The sequence below is a fragment of the Salvelinus namaycush genome, chromosome 7 (genome assembly GCF_016432855.1).
Source record: "Salvelinus namaycush isolate Seneca chromosome 7, SaNama_1.0, whole genome shotgun sequence".
NCBI classification, from domain to species: Eukaryota; Metazoa; Chordata; class Actinopteri; order Salmoniformes; family Salmonidae; genus Salvelinus; species Salvelinus namaycush.
Window position 1 is genome coordinate 58,313,812 of NC_052313.1, and position 24,156 is coordinate 58,337,967.

The following is a 24,156-nucleotide window of genomic DNA, read 5'->3' on the forward strand; positions in this document are numbered from 1 at the left end:
GTAGACAGCCTACTGTTCTCCGGTACTTTTCTCTGTGTAGACAGCCTACTGTGCTCCGGTACTTTTCTCTGTGTAGACAGCCTACTGTTCTCTGGTACTTTTCTCTGTGTAGACAGCCTACTGTTCTCCGGTACTTTTCTCTGTGTAGACAGCCTACTGTTCTCTGGTACTTTTCTCTGTGTAGACAGCCTACTGTTCTCCGGTACTTTTCTCTGTGTAGACAGCCTACTGTTCTCAGGTACTTTTCTCTGTGTAGACAGCCTACTGTTCTGCAGTACTTTTCTCTGTGTAGACAGCCTACTGTTCTCTGGTACTTTTCTCTGTGTAGACAGCCTACTGTTCTCTGGTACTTTTCTCTGTGTAGACAGCCTACTGTGCTCCGGTACTTTTCTCTGTGTAGACAGCCTACTGTTCTCCGGTACTTTTCTCTGTGTAGACAGCCTACTGTTCTCCGGTACTTTTCTCTGTGTAGACAGCCTACTGTTCTCTGGTACTTTTCTCTGTGTAGACAGCCTACTGTTCTGCAGTACTTTTCTCTGTGTAGACAGCCTACTGTTCTCTGGTACTTTTCTCTGTGTAGACAGCCTACTGTTCTCTGGTACTTTTCTCTGTGTAGACAGCCTACTGTTCTCTGGTACTTTTCTCTGTGTAGACAGCCTACTGTTCTCTGGTACTTTTCTCTGTGTAGACAGCCTACTGTTCTCTGGTACTTTTCTCTGTGTAGACAGCCTACTGTTCTGCAGTACTTTTCTCTGTGTAGACAGCCTACTGTTCTCTGGTACTTTTCTCTGTGTAGACAGCCTACTGTTCTGCAGTACTTTTCTCTGTGTAGACAGCCTACTGTTCTCCGGTACTTTTCTCTGTGTAGACAGCCTACTGTTCTCCGGTACTTTTCTCTGTGTAGACAGCCTACTGTTCTCTGGTACTTTTCTCTGTGTAGACAGCCTACTGTTCTCCGGTAAAATGCTACCTTCATCGATCTGAAATTACATGATCAATTGCTAAACTTACGGATCATGAAAAGCATTCAGGTCCTTGCTGTATAACTCTGATGAAGCTAAATGGGGAATTTTGGGAAATGTGAAGTTCTGACTCTGCTCTTCAAGAGGTGATGATATTGAAACCTGGTTGACAACATGGTTTCGAGGAGCTGGTGGTCTCCTTGCCCATCAGCAGTCAAATGGAACGTTCTACACTGTATTGTGAGGTTTTATTGATACCTGTCTATAGAGAGGGCCGTAGAGTCATGGAGTCATTGCACTCTTTGAACATTCTGGAATCCAGGGTGTCAGTGGGATTTTTCTATAGCCACAAGCTCTGTCCTCCAATAGTACTGACTGTCTCACAGTACTGACTGTCTCTTTCTCAATGTGTCTTTCTGGGATTCCTCTCTCCTCAAAATGAATTGGTCACTCCCCTCTGACCTTCTCCACCATGGGGTTTGAGAAGGATTCAAGGAAAGCCAAATTGAGACAGAGGCACAGAGCCACAGTGTTAATGTCAGGGACTGAATCAGATGGGGCCTCTCAACCTCTAATTAAAATCATTAATCACAGCTCTCATAAACCAGATGTCTCCTTCCCTAACCCTCCCATCTTTTCCTCTCTGATGTCTCCTTCCCTCTTCTCCTCTGTCTCCTTCCTTCTCCTCTCTCTGTCTCCTTCCCTAACCCTCCCATCTTTTCCTCTCTATGATGTCTCCTTCCCTCTTCTCCTCTGTCTCTGTCCTTCTCCTCTCTCTGTCTCCTTCCCTAAGCCTCCCCACCCCTCTTGTCTATGCTACTGCTGCTGCAAGAGAGACTTGCTACATTATTACCAAAAACCACTGCCCTGTCACTGTCCCTGCATTAGCCCCATTACAGTAGTCATTAGATTTCAGATGTTCTAACTAATAGAGATGTTTACAATTTCTCTTTAGCCCATGTTTTCTTTCTCTGTTCTCTGTAAATGCATGATATTTCAATGCCCATGTTTTCTCTCATTCTCTATTCTCTGTAAATGCATGATATTTCAATGCCCATGTTTTCCCTCTCTGTTCTCTGTAAATGCATGATATTTCAATGCCCATGTTTTCCCTCTCTGTTCTCTGTAAATGCATGATATTTCAATGCCCATGTTTTCCCTCTATCTGTTCTCTGTAAATGCATGATATTTCAATGCCCATGTTTTCCCTCTATCTGTTCTCTGTAAATGCATGATATTTCAATGCCCATGTTTTCTCTCTCTCTCTCTTCTCTGACTGTAGGTGTAAATGTCTTTTGATGTAGCTCTAATGGAAAATGATTTGCATTTTGATTAGTAAAATCCCAGTCTCTCTCCATCGTCTGTCTGTCTCTGTCTCCATCTCTAGGACCCCAGTAACAGCAGTGTTGTATAGAGACTCTCTGTAAGCTGTGCGTCTGATGAGGATGTCTGATCCTGTTACTGTAAAGGACATCAGTAGGACTGAGACCATGAAGGTTTGTGAGGCTAAAGTGGAGCTGGAGGCAGCAGACTGGACCGGAACCACAACACTAGGAGCAGACAGCAGACGGAACGGTGTGAAGGACAAACCCAAACAGGCTGGGAGCCTGGTGCTGGAACACAATGCCACCGGTCACCAAGACGGAAGCTGCTGTGACAACAAGAGGGAAACGTCACAGGTAAACACACCGGTGTAAACATAAACAGCCTTTTAGTGTGGACCAATGAGAAGATCAGTTTTCCATTAACACATCCAGAATTTGAACATGTTTTACCACTACTCTGGTAAATATGGTAATATAATTGAAATATGGTAATGTCATTGAGCTCACAATCAGTCATTAAAATACTCTAATGTAACAGATGAAACAAGTTGGTGAAAGATGTGCTGATACAGTGCAGCAAAACGTTCCTTTGTCTCAGGGTTGGAGGTAATGCTGACAGGGTATTGTCTCAGGGTTGGAGGTAATGTTGACAGGGCATTGTCTCAGGGTTGGAGGTAATGTTGACAGGGAATTGTCTCAGGGTTGGAGGTAATGCTGACAGGGTATTGTCTCAGGGTTGGAGGTAATGCTGACAGGGTATTGTCTCAGGGGTTGGAGGTAATGTTGACAGGGTATTGTCTCAGGGTTGGAGGTAATGTTGACAGGGTATTGTCTCAGGGTTGGAGGTAATGTTGACAGGGTATTGTCTCAGGGTTGGAGGTAATGTTGACAGGGTATTGTCTCAGGGTTGGAGGTAATGTTGACAGGGTATTGTCTCAGGGTTGGAGGTAATGTTGACAGGGTATTGTCTCAGGGTTGGAGGTAATGTTGACAGGGTATTGTCTCAGGGTTGGAGGTAATGTTGACAGGGTATTGTCTCAGGGTTGGAGGTAATGTTGACAGGGTATTGTCTCAGGGTTGGAGGTAATGTTGACAGGGTATTGTCTCAGGGTTGGAGGTAATGTTGACAGGGTATTGTCTCAGTGTTTGGAGGTAATGTTGACAGGGTATTGTCTCAGTGTTTGGAGGTAATGTTGACAGGGTATTGTCTCAGTGTTTGGAGGTAATGTTGACAGGGTATTGTCTCAGGGTAGGAGGTAATGTTGACAGGGCATTGTCTCAGGGTTGGAGGTAATGTTGACAGGGTATTGTCTCAGGGTAGGAGGTAATGTTGACAGGGTATTGTCTCAGGGTAGGAGGTAATGTTGACAGGCAGGAGTATAAATGGGAAGCAGAACAAGTAAAAGCGGTCGGTGGCTGGCGCCCCAGCCAGACTGAAGAAGACAGATAATCTGGATCTCAAATCCTGGCTTATCTACAAACTTCCTGTGTGTCACCCTGAGAGAGAGACTGAATGGGTGCCGGATGGGGAGAGGGAGGGAGGGGTGTGTGTTTCTCTGTGTGTGTCTCCTCTGTGACTTTGCCACCATCTGCCCCTGCCACGTTCTCTCTCTCAGGCCAGGTACCTTGTAGTGCAGACGTCAGCGTTTCCTTCTCTCTCCTCTCATTGTTCCTTTCCTTTCTGCCCTGTTCAATTATCTGATCTACTGGTGCGTTCACACCTACTGTCTCACACACACACACACACACACACACACACACACACACACACACACACACACACACACACACACACACACACACACACACACACACACACACACCACACAGTCTCTAAGGGTCGTACACATGCCTGGAAATGGAAACGGTCCATTTCCATCTTTATTTCATTAATGTTATCTGACCCTCCAGCGCAGCGGGGAAAGGAACTGTCCTCTGGTTGGTTTTAGAGGACGGGACCAAGTGAAGAGAGAGTGTGTGTGTGTACAGACGGTGTCTCAGCGGCAGCCCGAGAGGAGCATGGGGCCTGCCAGCCGTTCTGTCTAAATCAGACTCAGCTTTCGCCTCTGACTCTCTAGGACCTCACCCTGCACACACACGCGCGCACGCTCGAACAAACACACACACGAAGAGCAGAGGCACTGAGATGTCGTCCCCCCTGCTGCTTCCTGCTCCTCTTCAAACTCAGAACACTGCTCTGTCTCACCACACCATTCCTCTCCTGCTTCCTGCTCCTCTTCAAACTCAGAACACTGCTCTGTCTCACCACACCATTCCTCTCCTGCTTCCTGTTCCTCTCCAACCTCAGAACACTTCTCTTTGCTCTAGTCTACATGACAGGAAAATGGGTCAGAGAGAGAGAGAGATGTGAAAATAATCTGAGAGAAAATTCAGTTAAATGTACATAGTAGTCAGACAGAATTCTGGGTCTAATTTCTCAGACAGGAAGGTGTTTGAATCACTAGGGTGAGAATTCATCTTGGCCCAAAAAGGGCTCCTCCTCGTGTTTTGTCACATGCCTATATTGATTGGCCGAGCTCTTTAGTAGGGTGTACGTTGACGTCCAACATGTATGATGTATGTATTCAGCCTTCCTGTTGTTCTGGACCACAATATTATTTAACCTTGTAGTTTTGTTAGCTAAACTCCTCCTTTTTGTGGTCCGTTTTGGACAGCAGCAGTCTCCTGTATCAGCTGGCCAGCCAGTGAGGGGCTCTAAGGTACAGTCGGTGGATTAGCATGATGCCTGGCATGTCTGCCTGGCAACTACCTCATACATTATCATTTTATCTCAAGTGTTTCTGCTGAGAAGACGGATTTATCCAATATGTCTTATTATATATTTGCCTGCTGTTGACTTGGTTCTTGTTCTGTAGTGAACAGGGTGTTCATACTCATTCCGTGGAGGCCCTAGTGTCAGAGGGTTTGGGGTTTGTCCTTTCAGTTAAGACCTAGACAATCAGGTGAGTGGCGTTCTTTACTAATTCGTAACCTTCATTTATCAATCGAGTACAAGGGACCTGCAGACACTGCCCTCCGTGGAATGAGTTTGACACGTGATTTAAGTCATCCCTTTAAAACCATCCGGTGGAATGAGTTTGACACGTGATTTAAGTCATCCCTTTAAAACCATCCGGTGGAATGAATTTGACACGTGATTTAAGTCATCCCTTTAAAACCATCCGGTGGAATGAGTTTGACACGTGATTTAAGTCATCCCTTTAAAACCATCCGGTGGAATGAGTTTGACACGTGATTTAAGTCATCCCTTTAAAACCATCCGGTGGAATGAGTTTGACACGTGATTTAAGTCATCCCTTTAAAACCATCCGGTGGAATGAGTTTGACACGTGATTTAAGTCATCCCTTTAAAACCATCCGGTGGAATGAGTTTGACACGTGATTTAAGTCATCCCTTTAAAACCATCCGGTGGAATGAGTTTGACACGTGATTTAAGTCATCCCTTTAAAACCATCCGGTGGAATGAGTTTGACACGTGATTTAAGTCATCCCTTTAAAACCATCCAGACTTGTAGTGCTGCATTAGTATTATGTATCTTCTCTTGCATGATGTTCAGACGTTTAAACTGACTTATTTCTGTGTATTTACGTGTTTGCTAACCATCACGTTAGTTACATGGATTGGATTTGATTCACCCAACTCATTTTGAGGTCTGAACATATTCTGTTGGTCGTGATGCTTGTTGCTTGCTGGCCTTTACGTTTTGGTTTGTATTTTTACTTGGTCGGTTCGCGTTCGTGTTTTGAAATGATCAACGCACGTCATCTAAAGGAATATATTTTGAACCGTTGTCAATATACTGTACTCTCCCTCAGTCCAAGGCCAAGGTAAAGTTAGTACGGAGCCTGGCTGTCTGTGAAGAGTCCTCTCCTCCCTTTCTAACAGCACACCAGCTGACACCAGATCCTCAGGTAAACCTTTAGACACACACGCTCACATACAGACACACACCTTTGGGTAAACCCCCAGACGACTCCTTCTACCCCATTAGCTGTGGCTCATTTCACAAACGTCACTCTGCCTTCTCACCAGACACACACACGAGCCAGCAGCTAGAGGGCCTTGCATTTCATCCAGTCAGCACTAACTTCATCAAAACCACCAGGGTGTTCTCCACCACCAGCCGTTGTGTGTGTGTGTGTGTGTGTGTGTGTGTGTGTGTGTGTGTGTGTGTGTGTGTGTGTGTGTGCACGTCCTGTATTAGGCCCATCCATCTTGGAGAACATTGTATTTTCACGTGTCAGAACATGGAGACCTGTGGATTGATATAATTGAATAGTACGGTTGTCACTGATGTTAAGCTTCCTTCAACCTATTCCTTTGTCTGTCAGCACCACTCAAACATGTCCATGGCTAGTGGTGTTTGAAGTGATATAGGTTATCTTTTTGGGAGGGGTTTGTCTTTTTCTATGTTAAGCTGCAATTTTTTATGCCAATTATTTCTCCTTGAGTGAAAATGTTTCCTTGGTGTAGACGAGAAAATAAATGATTCTGCTTCTCTGTAAAGATGCATTGTCCTTGCTGTGAAACCGGTTACTAGGAAACCCTGACCGTGTGTTTAAATGGATAGACTTCCTTGAACTAGTGTGAGATTTAACCCCCTCCTTCTCTGAGTTCTATTCAGTCCTCTTTCACTCTTATCTATCTTTCTCTTCTTCCTCCCTCTCTTTTTCTCATCTTTCTCTTCCTCTCTCTCTTTTGCCCTCTCTCCACGTGCCCTCCCTTCCTCACATCTCTCTTTGATGCTTTTCTGTAGCAACGTTAGTTATTTTTGTTAACCTGTTGTGCTGTATCACTACAGCAAAGCCTCCCTGAGAGGCAGAGTATATATAACCTTTAGTTACTGGCCCAACGCTCTAACCACTAGGCTACCATTTTATATCACTAATGTAAACATTACATCTCCCTTCCAGAAACTACTGGCTCCCAACTTCTTTACCTAGTTGCCTCTATCCTGAAGTGGTATTTAATTTAAGCTTCTTGCAGCCAGCACTCTGAATCTGCGTTCCAAATGGCACCCTATTCCCTATGGGCCCTGGTCAAAAGTAGTGCCCTATATGGGGAATAGGGTGTCATTTAGGTCGCAGAATGAGTTTCAGTGTGCTGCTCAGCTTTTAGCTCCTCTGCCTTTTGTACTAGTGTTGAATAGTGAATCAGAGCAGGGAATGAAGCACAGCAGAGATTAAGATGAATAGCGGGGTTAAACCAAAGTCAGGGCTGGGATGCTGAGAAGACCTTGAAACACACAGAACTGGAATGATTGGAATGTACATTTTCATTCAAGTGAGTACTGTCAAATGGTTGTAATATTCTCCATGCTCGCTAAGCCTTAGACATTTAATAATTCATATTTTAGTAATTTAGCAGACTCTTATCCAGAGCGACTTCCAGGCACAATTAGGGTTAGGGCAGGGGCACATCAACAGATTTTTCACCTAGTCAGCTCAGGGATTTGAACCAGCGACCTTTCGATTGGCCCAACGCTCTTAACCACTAGGCTACCTGCCACCATTATAAAATATAATCATTCAAGCAAGTGTCAAATGGCTGTGATATGAGGCCCCCCCCCCTCCCCCCCCACATTCTAGTCATTTAATTTCTATGCTTGTCTTGCAACAAGTCTTCCAAAGGGAGTTCTTTCATCTGGTACAATAAAGGCAATGATGGATGTGAAGGTGTGGAAGATAGGACAGGCTTTTTATTGATGGATGTGAAGGTGTGGAAGATGAGACGGGCTTTCTATTGATGGATGTGAAGGTGTGGAAGATGAGACAGGCTTTCTATTGATGGATGTGAAGGTGTGGAAGATAGGACAGGCTTTCTATTGATGGATGTGAAGGTGTGGAAACTGGGACAGGCTTTCTATTGATGGATGTGAAGGTGTGGAAACTGGGACAGGCTTTCTATTGATGGATGTGAAGGTGTGGAAACTGGGACAGGCTTTCTATTGATGATGTGAAGGTGTGGAAGATAGGACAGGCTTTCTATTGATGGATGTGAAGGTGTGGAAACTGGGACAGGCTTTCTATTGATGGATGTGAAGGTGTGGAAACTGGGACAGGCTTTCTATTGATGGATGTGAAGGTGTGGAAGATAGGACAGGCTTTCTATTGATGGATGTGAAGGTGTGGAAGATAGGACAGGCTTTCTATTGATGGATGTGAAGGTGTGGAAGATAGGACAGGCTTTCTATTGATGGATGTGAAGGTGTGGAAGATAGGACAGGCTTTCTATTGATGGATGTGAAGGTGTGGAAGATAGGACAGGCTTTCTATTGATGGATGTGAAGGTGTGGAAGATAGGACAGGCTTTCTAGTGATGGATGTGAAGGTGTGGAAGATGAGACAGGCTTTCTGTTGATGGGTGTGGAAGATAGGACAGGCGTTCTATTGATGGATGTGAAGGTGTGGAAACTGGGACAGACTTTCTATTGATGGATGTGAAGGTGTGGAAGATAGGACAGGCTTTCTATTGATGGATGTGAAGGTGTTGAAGATGAGACAGGCTTTCTGTTGAATGTATTCTCTTCCCCCAACATAGAGCAGATCTATATTTGACTCTCAGTATTCACTCCTCTGTAGGTCCATGTACTGTTAGTGTTTGTTTAGTCACATCATTGTAATGTCAAAAGGATGTATGATTTTCAGGTGTTTAATGACTAAATAAAACAAAGTTGTGATGTAATTGCTGAGGTGATTATGGTACGTAGAGGAGGAAGGTTTATCGCTCGGTGCAGCACAGGGTTTTAGATGTTATTTGAAAGGAAAACAGAGCTCTCGTAGTACATCAGATGTTTTTTAAATGAGTTCGGTCGGCAGATACTTGTTTGCACAAGCTAAACATGTAAACCCCTTAAATATTTTTTAATTAACTTCCAACCAAGTGTGCGATTGTGAGGATAATTAGATGCAAATTCTTAATGTGACATGCTAATTAATTCTGTTTTAATTTTAGTGTAATTCTCATATGGCACCCTATTCCCTATGTAGTGCACTACTTTTGACCAGGGCCCATAGGGAATAGGCTGCCAGTAGCTACCACTGAAGTTTTTATTTCTTACTCTTCAAATTCACATCCAGATATCCCAGTCCTTTGATAAGGAGGAGCTGTCTGCCAAGGAGGAGAAGGTGGAGAAACCAGAGAAGATGCCCAGGAAAATGCTCTCAAGAGGTGTGTGGGAGAGTTGGCGGAGAGGTTCATTGTTATCTTTGTGTTGTAAATAGTGAGAGAGAATATAATGGCCATCCCTGCCTTCACAGACAGACAGACACGGTTGTGTTTGTATGTTACAATACAAGACCTTGGAGACATGTTGTGAGCTTTAGTCTAGAGAACTAATGAACTGATTCCGGAACATGGAGCTCTCTGAGAAATCTAATATAGAATCCTAGGAGACTATGGGTGCTTTCGGAAATTCACTCTGGCTATCTACTCTGCTTTCAGAGCACTCACGTGTGAGTGTGCCAGAGCGCACAATAACCAATTTTAATTTACGCACACGCAACACCCATTGAATATGAATATAATATTGAATTTGACCGGTGTCAGTAAATGGAGAAAATGATGTAATGAAATTGTTGCCAGCAGCACAGTTGCAGTGCATTCGGAAAGTATTTAGACCCCTTGACTTTTTACCACATTTTGTTACGTTACAGCCTTATTCTAAAATGTATTAAATCGTTTTTTTCCCTCATCAATCTACACACAATACCCCAAATTGACAAAGCAAAAACTGTTTTTTATCAATTTTTGCAAATGTATTAAACTGATATCACAGTTACATAAGTATTCAGACCCTTTACTCAGTACTTTGAAGCACCTTTGGTAACGATTACAGCATCGAGTCTTCTTGTATAACACTACAAGCTTGGCACATCTGTATTTGGGGAGTTTCTCCCATTTTTCTCTGCAGATCTTCTCAAGCTCTGTCAGGTTCGACGGGGCGCGTCGCTGCACAGCTATTTTCAGGTCTCTCCAGTGATGTTGGTTCGAGTTCAAGTCCGGGCTCTGGTTGGGCCACTCAAGAACATTGAGACTTGTCCCGAAGCCACTCCTGCGTTGTCTTGGCTGTGTGCTTAGTGTCACTCCAGAGTGAATTTACGAACACACCCCATAGTCCACAGAGATGTGTTGTGTATAGAGCACCATTACCAGAATGATTGGTCCTCTTGTGTCTAGATTCCAGCCAGGACTACACAGACTCTACTGGAATAGACCTGCATGAGTTCCTGGTCAACACTCTTAAGAACAACCCCAGAGACAGAATGATGCTGTTGAAGTTGGAGCAGGACATTCTGGATTTTATCAGTAATAATGAGTAAGTTATTTAATTAATACATTTATTGATTGATTTCATGTATTTTATTTATAGTTAATGCAATTTTATTTAAATTCAATTCTATAGTTGTATTATTTTAGCCTTTCAGTAAAGCTCATTCAGCTCTCGTGTTTCCTAGAAGCCAGAAGAGGAAGTTCCCTCCCATGACGTCGTACCATAGAATGCTGCTACACCGAGTGGCTGCCTACTTTGGCATGGATCACAATGTTGACCCCACCGGGAAGTCGGTCATCATCAACAAAACTAGCAATACAAGAATGTATGTTTTTCATTTGGTACCAGTCAGTTTCAAAACATTTTATAATACATTATTTTCAGGATTTATACTGAACCACAATAATACATTTTATTAGATTCTATGAAGCTTAAATACATCAAATTGCTTTGAAAGTATGTATTTGGTGTAGATTTCTTCCCCCACGCCTCTGAACTTCCACCAATGTAAATTCTCTTCCACAGACCAGATCAAAAATTCTCAGAACACATAAAAGACGACAAAACAGACGATTTCCAAAAACGCTACATTCTCAAAAGAGACAACGCCAGCTTCGACCGGGAAGACGGCATGGTAGGCGGTTTCTGTGTTCCAATCAAATGTCACGCTGTGTCCCAAATGACACCCTATCCTTTATATAGTGCCCTATGGGCCCTGGTCAACAGAAGTAAAGTATATAGGGAATAGTGTGCCATTTGGCGAGGGCCATTGATAGGGTGACAATCTGGTGCTGCTGTTCCAGCTGCTGGCTAGGCTAAGCTGTGCGGAAGCTGCTGGCTAGGCTAAGCTGCGCGGAAGCTGCTGGCTAGGCTAAGCTGCGCGGAAGCTGCTGGCTAGGCTAAGCTGCGCGGAAGCTGCTGGCTAGGCTAAGCTGCGCGGAAGCTGCTGGCTAGGCTAAGCTGCGCGGAAGCTGCTGGCTAGGCTAAGCTGCGCGGAAGCTGCTGGCTAGGCTAAGCTGCGCGGAAGCTGCTGGCTAAGTTGTGCATGTGCTTGCAGATACGAATGCGCCTGAAAGACGACAGGAGAAGCAAATCTATCGAGGAGAGAGAGGAGGACTATCAGAGAGCCAGGGACAGGATATTTGCACCAGATGTGAGATTTTGGCTAATCAATTTAGATTAATGATGCATTTGTGTTTATTTTGAAGTAAAATATGGATAGGCTTTATGGACTGTAAATGACATGTAAGTAAGATATTCAAATGGATGTATTTTTTTCCACAGGGAGATCATTTCCATCTAGATGGAAGGTAAATATCATTCACATATCTGTCTAATTTGACACTGGTTGGTCCAACGTGGATAGTTTGTCTGGTTGGGCCAACATGGACGTTTTGTCTGGTTGGTCCAACGTGGATGTTTTGACTGGTTGGTCCAACGTGGACGGTTTGACTGGTTGGTCCAACGTGGACGGTTTGACTGGTTGGTCCAACGTGGATGTTTTGACTGGTTGGTCCAACGTGGACGTTTTGACTGGTTGGTCCAACGTGGACGTTTTGACTGGTTGGTCCAACGTGGACGTTTTGACTGGTTGGTCCAACGTGGACGGTTTGACTGGTTGGTCCAACGTGGACGGTTTGACTGGTTGGTCCAACGTGGACGGTTTGACTGGCTGGTCCAACGTGGACGGTTTGACTGGTTGGTCCAACGTGGACGGTTTGACTGGTTGGTCCAACGTGGACGGTTTGACTGGTTGGTCCAACGTGGACGGTTTGACTGGTTGGTCCAACGTGGACGGTTTGACTGGTTGGTCCAACGTGGACGGTTTGACTGGTTGGTCCAACGTGGACGGTTTGACTGGTTGGTCCAACGTGGACGGTTTGACTGGTTGGTCCAACGTGGACGGTTTGACTGGTTGGTCCAACGTGGACGGTTTGACTGGTTGGTCCAACGTGGACGGTTTGACTGGTTGGTCCAACGTGGACGGTTTGACTGGTTGGTCCAACGTGGACGGTTTGACTGGTTGGTCCAACGTGGACGGTTTGACTGGTTGGTCCAACGTGGACGGTTTGACTGGTTGGGCCAACGTGGACGGTTTGACTGGTTGGGCCAACGTGGACGGTTTGACTGGTTGGTCCAACATGGATTTGATACCCTTTGATAATGTTGCATGGTCATCTCCCCATGCAGGAGCCCTGATGAAGAGGCTTGTATCAGCACACAACAGAGACGGCAACTCTTCAGGTACTTCCTTTCTGTCACAGATCTCTCTCCTCTCACTCTCACACACACACACACACACACACACATATATATATATATATCCATCCATACCTTGTTTCCTCAGACTAGGGGACGGGCGATCAGCCAGCAGTAGACAGAGCAGCTCTGAGAATGACCCCAAGAACTGTGATGCCCGGCCGTGGAGCAGCACTGATTCAGACAGCTCCAACCGTAACCTGAGGCCGACCATGACCAAGGCCAGCAGCTTCAGCAGCATCTCTGTCCTCATCAGAGGAGACAGCTCAGCCAGCAGCAAGAGCACCGGACGCCTCTCCAAAACAGGCAAGTAATGGGGGGAGGGTGGGTGGGGGGGGGGGGGGGGGGGGGCACTGACTCATGCACACGTAATCAAAAGCACGTGCGACGTATCGTGTCCAGTCTGCTTTGTTCCACAGCACAGTGAAGCACCTGTTTTTAAGACATTGTGATGTCACTGACGTACAAGCTGAATTTCTCCTCTGAATTCTTTGTCAAATGAAGAAAAAGGTGTTCTGTGTCCATGACTACTTGGTGGTAACTGATTTACCCCAAGTGTGGTCAGTCACCCCTAGACAATGTGATACACTAGTTTATGACTGACATGAGTTGAAATTGGTCCTTCACTGTGTGTCTGTGTGCACCATCCCTGTTTAATACAGGCATACTGGGGGAATGGAGACCCAGTTTTCTTTGTTTATCCTGTTTTGGTTCCTCCTCCGTTCCTTGTCTTTTCGATCATCTTTTTTGTTGTTGTTGCTGCCGCCTCTGTTCTAGAGGCTTTTCTTTTTGGTTTCATGTGATTCCATTTCCACAGTGCACTGACAGACAGCTTTTTGCTTGAGTTTTTTCTTTAACGTTGTTTCGAAGTTGGGGCTCACTTTGTGCAGCACAAACATCTGCTCTGCTCCTACTGGGAGGCCATTTTGTGTTCCTGTTAGCTCTGTCCTGTGGCTCATCTCTTCTGTATGCAGTGCATTTCATCTTTTTGGTTCTTTGGCATCATTTAGCATCTTTGGTTTTAGCATTTTTGGTTTTAGCTTTTTATCTAATTTTGTTATAGTATCCCCAATTTCTTTAAGTGCTGGTTGTTTAGTTTGTGTAGAAAACATGAAGAATGAAGGCCATCACAATTGTGAATTCATTGGCTTTTACTGTTGGCAAGACGGAGAGACGTGTTTCCCACCTCTCCAGTAATACGTCCAGAGAGACCAAACTTGAGCCCAGTTTTCCTATTTTGTCTGTCCAGATTTCAAAGCTCCTGGTGGCTTTGCTTTTGACATCAAATATCGGAGGTTTGCGTACGTGCCAGAAGACAAACTTTGACGTTCTAAACCAGGAAAATGTGTCTGTGGTTGCATTACTGACAAACTAATAACATGTTTGTGGTTATACTCTTTAAGATGTGGACCACTTAAAATTACACTTGATTTGGGCTCACGCAAGATGCCCACAGAGGGACAAATATCACCTATAGCCAATGAATTCACTCACCGTGTGTCCCACTTTTGAATGGACCAATGGCTATTCTGCTTCTACCCCTGTTACCGCAGAAGTGACCAATAGCTATCCTCCTTGTACCCCTGCCCAGAGGCTGGCTGTGCATGTGTTACAAGCCACTGCCTCTATTTTTACTTTTTATTTCACCTTTTATTTAACTAGGCAAGTCAGTTAAGAACAAATTCTTATTTACAATGCCGGTTACACTATAGGACGTCTTTCGTGGTCCTCTCTGTAGGACGTTTAGTGATCTTTTCATCCCTCCCTCCTCTAGGTTCTGAGTCTTCTAATAGTGTAGGGTCTTCTACGAGTTCCATCTCTCGCCCCCAAGTCCTCCACCTGCCTCTCCCTGTCCCAGCTGCTCTAACCCAGGCAGCCGGCCCTGTCGGGGGCCCCAGCACGGTGCAACCTACACCTTCCTCCTCTGCGTCCTCCGCTGCCACGGCCCCCAGCAATAGTAGAACTTCTGTACACTGTGATCGGGGCAGCAGGAATGGCCCGGCGCCTGCATCCGGCCCAGCGCCAACCCAGGCCACTGCTAATGCTACTAGTTACTATTTCCTTCCCCCGGAAGCCACAGGGATACCGCCTGGCAGTATACTGGTCAACCCACACACAGGTTGGTATCTTCTGATCAGGGTTGGTCCTCATCCCTCAGTTCATATAGGCTGGATTGGCCTGTGTGTGTGCTGTCTTTAAATAGGCTGGATTGGCCTGTCTCTGTCTGCTGTCTTTATTTTGGGTTTGATGTGATGGTTGGTTTTGATCATAGTTCTTGTAAAACAAACTTCTTATTCAGTCTATTAGTCTGTCTGCTCTTCTCTTAGACTGTTGCCGAAATTTCCACAAACTACATATTTTGGGTCAAATATGTATCAAAGCCTTTTTAGATTGAATGAATGGACTAAGGGAGTTGGTAAACTGTGTATATATTCGTGGTTTAATCATTATTCAGGATGTTACTATAGCATAACTCCTATTGACTAAATTATTCTCAAATGTCCTATAGCCTCTACTGCAGGGCTGTCCAACCCTCTTCCTGGAGATCTACTGTCCTGTAGGTTTTCAGTCCAATCCTCTTCGTGGAGATCTACTGTCCTGTGGGTTTTCAGTCCAACCCTCTTCCTGGAGATCTACCGTCCTGTAAGTTTTTAGTCCAACCCTAATTTAGCATATTGGACTGAAAACCCACAGGACGGTAGATCTCCAGGAAGAGGGTTGGACTGAAAACCCACAGGACGGTAGATCTCCAGGAAGAGGGTTGGGCTGAAAACCCACAGGACAGTAGATCTCCAGGAAGAGGGTTGGGCAGCCCTGGTCTACAGTCTAAGTTTGTTGTTCCCCACCTGCAGGCCAACCCTTTGTAAACCCTGACGGCAGTGCTGTGATCTACAACCCCTCGATGACCTCACAGCAAGGTGGGAGGAGCCAGCAGCCCTTGGCCCCTCCCCTACCGCCTCCTGCCCCGCACCAGCCAGCCAATCACGTCCTCTCCCAGGTCAGTCAAATGAGTCGACAGCCCATGTATCCCTTCCTTTCTCCAGAAAGCCCATTCACTCCCTGCATGAAGTCATTTCTTTACTCTACCTGTTCTCAATTAATATAGTAGATTAGAATCCATCATTCTTTAATTCATGCCTCCTAATTTCCCAGAGAACATTCATCATCTACGAGCTAGGGCTGAGTGAATTATCTAGATATCAATCAGGTTCAATTAATTGTGGTATTAATCAGCCAGTTCTAGTTCCTCCTATTCAATCACCTCTGACTTCTTAACCTAATGGAGGTCTCTCTCCTCTCTTTCCCTCTGTTCTGTCCTTTTCTCCTCCTTCAGCCGGTTCGGCATCTCCAGCCCTCTGCTCCACAGCCGATCCAGTACTCAACCATCTCTTACCCTCCTCCTCAGTTCCTGCCACTCTCCTCTAACCAACAATACACTTTGGTACCTATCAATCCTCTCTCCCCTAACCAACAATACACTTTGGTACCTATCAATCCTCTCTCCCCTAACCAACAATACACTTTGGTACCTATCAATCCTCTCTCTCCTCACCTCTATCTCCCACCTGTGTTTCTGTCCAGTTGCCTCTTCAGCACCTTGTCATTTAATTAGGTGGTATTTTATAAGATATGGACATTACGTTACGTGTGTTAATTCCAGAAGTTTATATTTTTATACAGAATCTTTGATGTAATGTATGATGGAAAGACATCTTTATCTGGGATGACTTTGTGATTGAAGAAGTGTTCAGCAGGATCCTGGATCATGTTCATTAGGCAGAAGACATTTGAAACCAGCAGTTTGCCCAATGGGAACCCAGAATCTTGTTTTCTGTTGCAAATTGTCTTGCAACTGAGTGCTTGTTGAACATGACCCTGTTTGCCCTATGACCCAGTTAGGTAGAACATGACCCTGTTAGCCCTATGACCCAGTTAGGTGGAACATGACCCTGTTAGCCCTATGACCCAGTTAGGTGGAACATGACCCTGTTAGCCCTATGACCCAGTTAGGTGGAACATGACCCTGTTAGCCCTATGACCCGATTAGGTTGAACATGGCCCAGTTAGGTTGAACATGGCCCAGTTAGCCCTATGCCCCTGTTAGCCCTATGCCCCTGTTAGCCCTGTGACCCTGTTAGCCCTATGACCCTGTTAGGTAGAACATGACCCTGTTAGCCCTATGACCCTGTTAGGTAGAACATGACCCTGTTAGCCCTATGACCCTGTTAGGTAGAACATGACCCTGTTAGCCCTATGACCCTGTTAGGTAGAACATGACCCTGTTAGCCCTATGGTTAGCCCTATGCCCCTGTTAGGTAGAACATGACCCTGTTAGCTCCCGAGTGGCACAGCGGTCTAAGGCACTGCATTTCAGTGCTAGAGGTGTCACTACAGACCCTGGTTCGATCCTTGGTTCGATCCCGGGCTGTATCACATCCGGCCGTGATCGGGAGTCCCATAGGGCGGCACACAATTGGCCCAGCGTCCTCCAGGTTAGGGGAGGGTTTGGCCGGGGGTAGGCCGTCATTGTAAAATAAGAATTTGTTCTTAACTGACTTGCTTAGTAAAATAAAGGTTAGATAAAACAGCCCTATTACCCTGTTAGGTGGACTAGATCAGGCTGCATTCTGTTAGGTAGACTAGATCGGGCTGCATTCTGTTAGGGAGACTAGATCAGGCTGCGTTCTGTTAGGTAGACTAGATCAGGCTGCGTTCTGTTAGGTGGACTAGATCAGGCTGCGTTCTGTTAGGGAGACTAGATCAGGCTGCGTTCTGTTAGGGAGACTAGATCAGGCTGCGTTCTGTTAGGGAGACTAGATCAGGCTGCGTTCTGTTAGGGAGACTAGATCAGGCTGCGTTCTGTTAGGGAGACTAGATCAGGCTGCATTCTGTTAGGGAGACTAGATCAGGCTGCATTCTGTTAGGGAGACTAGATCAGGCTGCATTCTGTTAGGGAGACTAGATCAGGCTGCATTCTGTTAGGGAGACTAGATCAGGCTGCATTCTGTTAGGGAGACTAGATCAGGCTGCATTCTGTTAGGGAGACTAGATCAGGCTGCATTCTGTTAGGGAGACTAGATCAGGCTGCATTCTGTTAGGGGGACTAGATCAGGCTGCATTCTGATAGGGGGACTAGATCAGGCTGCATTCTGATAGGTGGACTAGATCAGGCTGCATTCTGTTAGGTGGACTAGATCAGGCTGCATTCTGTTAGGTGGACTAGATCAGGCTGCGTTCTGTTAGGTGGACTAGATCAGGCTGCGTTCTGTTAGGTGGACTAGATCAGGCTGCGTTCTGTTAGGTGGACTAGATCAGGCTGCATTCTGTTAGGGAGACTAGATCAGGCTGCATTCTGTTAGGTGGACTAGATCAGGCTGCGTTCTGTTAGGTAGACTAGATCAGGCTGCGTTCTGTTAGGGAGACTAGATCAGGCTGCGTTCTGTTAGGGAGACTAGATCAGGCTGCGTTCTGTTAGGGAGACTAGATCAGGCTGCGTTCTGTTAGGGAGACTAGATCAGGCTGCGTTCTGTTAGGGAGACTAGATCAGGCTGCATTCTGTTAGGGGGACTAGATCAGGCTGCATTCTGATAGGGAGACTAGATCAGGCTGCATTCTGATAGGTGGACTAGATCAGGCTGCATTCTGTTAGGTGGACTAGATCAGGCTGCATTCTGATAGGTGGACTAGATCAGGCTGCATTCTGTTAGGTGGACTAGATCAGGCTGCGTTCTGTTAGGTGGACTAGATCAGGCTGCGTTCTGTTAGGTGGACTAGATCAGGCTGCGTTCTGTTAGGTGGACTAGATCAGGCTGCGTTCTGTTAGGGAGACTAGATCAGGCTGCGTTCTGTTAGGGAGACTAGATCAGGCTGCGTTCTGTTAGGGAGACTAGATCAGGCTGCGTTCTGTTAGGGAGACTAGATCAGGCTGCGTTCTGTTAGGGAGACTAGATCAGGCTGCATTCTGTTAGGGAGACTAGATCAGGCTGCGTTCTGTTAGGGAGACTAGATCAGGCTGCATTCTGTTAGGTGGACTAGATCAGGCTGCATTCTGTTGTCCTCCTTTCCTGACCTGCTTTCACCCAACACATCCCTCTATGGCTGATTTAAAGCACTGAAACGGTTTTTAATCATAAATTCAATACCAGATGTTGAATAATCCATGAGTAGATACGCTAAACTTCCAATTTACTGCCACTGAACAGCTTGTCATAGATGACCTAGACTGAGGTAGCCTACTCTGCTGCTATAAATACCCAGTTTGGGTTCCCTGGGTGGTGTTCGGCATCAAACGGTAGAAAACTGACTGAAACAGGGAGAGACTACTAGAACTTGTCTCCAATAAGACACATTCATTTTCTGTTTCAAAATGTTTTGCTACGGTGTGTCCTAATAAATATGACCCTAATAATTTCGGCCCTGGTCTTGATGCACATTGCCTCTGGCCCTGTCTGTTGATTGATTGGATTTGACCATTTTAAAGGACATGTCCAGACAGTACATACATTTGAAACATATGTTTTCAGCATTATTCTCTCCCCACAGCAAGAAGGGCTGGCTGCCCAGTTCAGCCACATGAGTGTGGTGCGCCAGGCGTCCAGCGACGGAACTAACGGCGGCCCCCACCCTGCCATGTACCCTTCGGGCCCTGTGGTGCTCCAAGCCCCCCTGCAGCACCAGCAGACTGGCTACATGGTGGCCCCTCCAGGGCCCCCTGTGGTGGGACAAACCCAGGCCTACCCCGGCCCTGCACACCCTATGAGCCAGCCGGTCATGCAGCAACAGGGCTACATGCCACAGCAGGTACAACAGTTACAGTACAGTCACTCACATGGTCAGTCAACACACCATCTCATGGCATCGTCTACTTCAACTACCTACTTGTTGGTCTCAGTCTCCTTCAGTAATAGTCAATGATATTATCCAGATATGATCACAATCTAGATTGACCTCAGATCCTCTTTGAGAATAGTGCTCAGAATCCAAGGTGACCAGAGAAACTCTGTCTGCTTGTTGTCCTTCCTCTCCTGTAGATGCACACATGTTACTGTGCTCCAGCCCAGGACCCCCACTCCCACTCCAACCAGCACTATCGCCCTGTCAGCCCCGTGCACTACACCAGCCCCCAGAACCAGCCTCTACCCCAGCAGCCAGGTAAACACACACACTGCTATCTCTCTGTGTTTGTCTTGATTAACTGAGCTGTCTCCCAGTGAGCTGCAGTCTGCTTGCTGAGTGTGTATTATGTTTCTCTGCACCCTGGGGGGGACACCATTGTTATCTACAGCCTCCTGCCTCAACACAGCTCTGTTTTACTGGTTGTTAGCTACAGCCTCAACACAGCTCCGTTTTACTGGTTGTTAGCTACAGCCTCAACACAGCTCTGTTTTACTGGTTGTTAGCTACAGCCTCAACACAGCTCCGTTTTACTGGTTGTTAGCTACAGCCTCCTGCCTCAACACAGCTCTGTTTTACTGGTTGTTAGCTACAGCCTCCTCAACACAGCTCCGTTTTACTGGTTGTTAGCTACAGCCTCCTGCCTCAACACAGCTCTGTTTTACTGGTTGTTAGCTACAGCCTCCTGCCTCCTCAACACAGCTCTGTTTTACTGGTTGTTAGCTACAGCCTCAACACAGCTCTGTTTTACTGGTTGTTAGCTACAGCCTCCTGCCTCAACACAGCTCTGTTTTACTGGTTGTTAGCTACAGCCTCCTCAACACAGCTCCGTTTTACTGGTTGTTAGCTACAGCCTCCTGCCTCAACACAGCTCTGTTTTACTGGTTGTTAGCTACAGCCTCCTGCCTCCTCAACACAGCACAGCTCCTTTTTTACTGGTTGTCTCCTGCTGAACGCAGCACTGTGGCCATTTACTGGCTTTAATGTGGAGGAATGCTACTCTATCGTCTGTCGGGGGAATTAGGAGGCATCTCTTGGGGCTGAGCAGAGGAACAAATTAGGCTAAATACTGTTAGTCTACTAGTGCATAAACAGTGGAATATCCAGCCACAGTGAAAATAATGACTGTTTCCAAACCACTTGCATAAGGAAGTTGCTTCTGCAATGAAACAGTTTTGCTGAAGGCTTCAGTATAAATGATGCTTGTGGGAATTGAACCTACAACCTCACCACACTCTTAACTCAGCCACACTAGACCACCGAGGTGTTGGTGATGGGAAAACCTGGAGTCTGGACTGGAACACAGAGGTGTTGGTGATGAAGACCAGGAGTCTGGACTGGAACACAGAGGTGTTGGTGATGAAGACCAGGAGTCTGGACTGGAACACAGAGGTGTTGGTGATGGGAAGACCAGGAGTCTGGACTGGAACACAGAGGTGTTGGTGATGGGAAGACCAGGAGTCTGTACTGGAACAGAGGTGTTGGTGATGAAGACCAGGAGTCTGGACTGGAACACAGAGGTGTTGGTGATGAAGACCAGGAGTCTGGACTGGAACACAGAGGTGTTGGTGATGAAGACCAGGAGTCTGGACTGGAACACAGAGGTGTTGGTGATGGGAAGACCAGGAGTCTGGACTGGAACACAGAGGTGTTGGTGATGAAGACCAGGAGTCTGGACTGGAACACAGAGGTGTTGGTGATGAAGACCAGGAGTCTGGACTGGAACACAGAGGTGTTGGTGATGGGAAGACCAGGAGTCTGGACTGGAACACAGAGGTGTTGGTGATGAAGACCAGGAGTCTGGACTGGAACACAGAGGTGTTGGTGATGAAGACCTGGAAAGCGGAGTGGCAGAATGCGGGGCCGGGACGCTGTCTGAGAGTTCTATGATTCTCACAGTGAACCGGTCTCTTTTTCAGCCCCTCACTTCTCTTCAGTCTCTCACTCCTCTCCTTTCAGCCCCTCAACACTTCTCCAGCGGTCTCTATTTTCAGCCCCTCGACACTTCTCCAGCGGCCATGATGATGACTACCTGTTCCTTCAGGGTCGTCATCTGTGTTATTACAATGTGTCTTTTTGGAACCGTTCAGTCCTACAGATTACAACACAAAGGCACACTGACAATAGGCATAAAGCACCTGTTAGCAACTTCCTATTTCACCTGCTGTACCAAGGCAATCTAATCCCATTCTCTGTGTGGTCAGGTGGAATGGTGTGTGGGGGATATAATGGGAGAGTCATTTCATGCTTGGTTTGTGAGCAGAGGTCAGGAGAGAGACTGGAGGACGGTCAAAATAGTGTCCTGCTCTTTCACATATGAAACCATTCATTGTCTATTGGTCTCGTCTTGTTCCACTTTTCCTCATTGGGGCTAAAGAATGTTCCAGTCACCTTTTTACAAAAGGACGACGACTAATGCGGTCCCTGGATTTCTCTGTGAGAAGCTCCAGTCTGTAACCTTGACATTCAGCTGTCCACTATGGAACAAGCACTACTATTACCAGCACCCATTTTACTTTGCTAGAGAGACCACCCTTTTTACTTTGCTAGAGAGACCACCCTTTTTACTTTGCTAGAGAGACCACCCTTTTTACTTTGCTAGAGAGACCACCCTTGTTACTTTGCTAGAGAGACCACCCTTGTTACTTTGCTAGAGAGACCACCCGTGTTACTTTGCTAGAGAGACCACCCGTGTTACTTTGCTAGAGAGACCACCCGTGTTACTTTGCTAGAGAGACCACCCGTGTTACTTTGCTAGAGAGACCACCCGTGTTACTTTGCTAGAGAGACCACCCGTGTTACTTTGCGAGAGAGACCACCCGTGTTACTTTGCGAGAGAGACCACCCGTGTTACTTTGCGAGAGAGACCACCCTTTTTCTATGTTGCGCATTTTGCGTCGTCTGTTTTTGTAATTTGCTTATCTATTAGTCTTTGTTTTCGCTGTGTTTTTTCCCCACTACGCTCTTCCTTCCTTGGAATCAATATTGTATGATTTTCTCCATGTTTTATTTGTCTTCTACATTGTAATGGGTATTATAAACTGGGTGGTTCGAGCCCTGAATGCTGATTGGCTAACAGCCGTGGTATATCAGACAGTTTACCACAGGGATGACAAAACATGTATTTTTACTGCTCTAATTACGTTGGTAACCCGTTTATAATCGCAATAAGGCACCTGGGGGTTTGTAGTATATGGCCAGTATACCATGGCTAAGGGCTGTATCCAGTCACTCCACGTTGCGTCGTGCTTAAGAACAGCCCTTAGCTGTGGTATATTGGCCACATACCACACCCCCTCTGGCCTTACTGCTTAATTCTAATACAAGTAAAGAGATTATCTCCCAAGACAACAGAGGCATATTAAATATGTTTCTCATTTCACTTCGGCTCATTCATTCATAGTTGTTGTGAATAGAATTAATGTCACCATTTTGTTTAAAAACAATGAATTCAAATGTTCTACATCTCACTAGATATTTCAATAGAAGTGAATTGTAACGTCCTAATGTTACTGAAGGTTACCATGCTGTGATGCCAAATCAGCCCCAGGGCCCTCAGCATCAGAACCTGGTGAACAACCAGCAGCACAGCAATATGGGAAATCACATGACGGCCTTCATGGTCCAGTACCCTTCAATGACGTCTTATCAGGTACCTTCTTTTTGGCTTATCATTATTAAACTGTTTTTTTCAATTAAAGAATCAAATTGATTTGTCCTGTCCTTTTACTTTGACATGGTTTGGTCTTCTATTGTGAACATCTTGCTCTTGTGAACATCTTTTCCTGACTGAAAATCTTATAATTATATCAATCGAACCCTGAAATGTTAAATAGTTTGAAGATTGAATTGAAAAGAGATTTGAAAGGGATCTGACATCAGATGTCTGTATCAATTGTAAATGTAAAAAATAAATAGTCCTGCTTAATCCTGTTGTTCCATATGGTCTGTGTGCGTCGTGCAGGTATCAATGCCCCAGGGGTCTCAGAACATGCCTCCACATCAGCAGGCATGTCAACAGCCAATGATGATCCAGAGCCATCCAAGCCAAGGTCCCATGGCCATGTCAGGCATGCAGGTTTACTACAGTGTCATGCCACCAAATCAACACAGCACCATGAGGTAGGCACTGAGCTGTTCTATTGTTGACACCAGGAAGATGGACTGTGTATTAAATAGTCTAAGTGTTAGGTCTGTAATCTGGTACTGTTTCATATTCCAAAGTAGTTCAACGTTGATGAAACGCTGCAGATACCGGTGTACCAACCATTTACATCAGTCCATTATAGTAGCTTGTAGCTAGACTCTATAGAGCCCCCCCCCCCCCCCCCCCCCAGAGCCATAGTTATCCTATAGTGTGGTTGATGAAGGGAGTTATTGCCGGTGTAGAAACCGTCCGTAAAGGGAGTTATTGCCGGTGT

At 45.9% G+C, this 24,156-nt stretch overlaps 1 protein-coding gene across 4 annotated transcripts in view; it reads left to right on the forward strand.

The window, feature by feature from the left end:
- LOC120051520 (R3H domain-containing protein 1-like) overlaps nucleotides 1–24,156 on the forward strand; it is a 51,848-nt gene that overhangs the window by 17,422 nt on the left and 10,270 nt on the right. For 2 of the 4 annotated variants that reach the window (XM_038998438.1, XM_038998435.1), the window contains exons 3-17: nucleotides 2,350–2,641; nucleotides 9,390–9,480; nucleotides 10,489–10,627; nucleotides 10,767–10,907; nucleotides 11,108–11,216; nucleotides 11,640–11,735; nucleotides 11,867–11,892; nucleotides 12,773–12,826; nucleotides 12,930–13,147; nucleotides 14,616–14,960; nucleotides 15,694–15,839; nucleotides 19,385–19,642; nucleotides 19,873–19,993; nucleotides 23,254–23,387; nucleotides 23,700–23,857. In XM_038998438.1, the coding sequence (XP_038854366.1) occupies nucleotides 2,402–2,641; nucleotides 9,390–9,480; nucleotides 10,489–10,627; nucleotides 10,767–10,907; nucleotides 11,108–11,216; nucleotides 11,640–11,735; nucleotides 11,867–11,892; nucleotides 12,773–12,826; nucleotides 12,930–13,147; nucleotides 14,616–14,960; nucleotides 15,694–15,839; nucleotides 19,385–19,642; nucleotides 19,873–19,993; nucleotides 23,254–23,387; nucleotides 23,700–23,857 (2,276 nt within the window). In that variant the 5' untranslated portion in view covers nucleotides 2,350–2,401. The remainder of the gene's footprint in view (nucleotides 1–2,349; nucleotides 2,642–9,389; nucleotides 9,481–10,488; nucleotides 10,628–10,766; nucleotides 10,908–11,107; nucleotides 11,217–11,639; nucleotides 11,736–11,866; nucleotides 11,893–12,772; nucleotides 12,827–12,929; nucleotides 13,148–14,615; nucleotides 14,961–15,693; nucleotides 15,840–19,384; nucleotides 19,643–19,872; nucleotides 19,994–23,253; nucleotides 23,388–23,699; nucleotides 23,858–24,156) is intronic. The other 2 variants (XM_038998436.1, XM_038998437.1) reach the window with 2 other exon arrangements.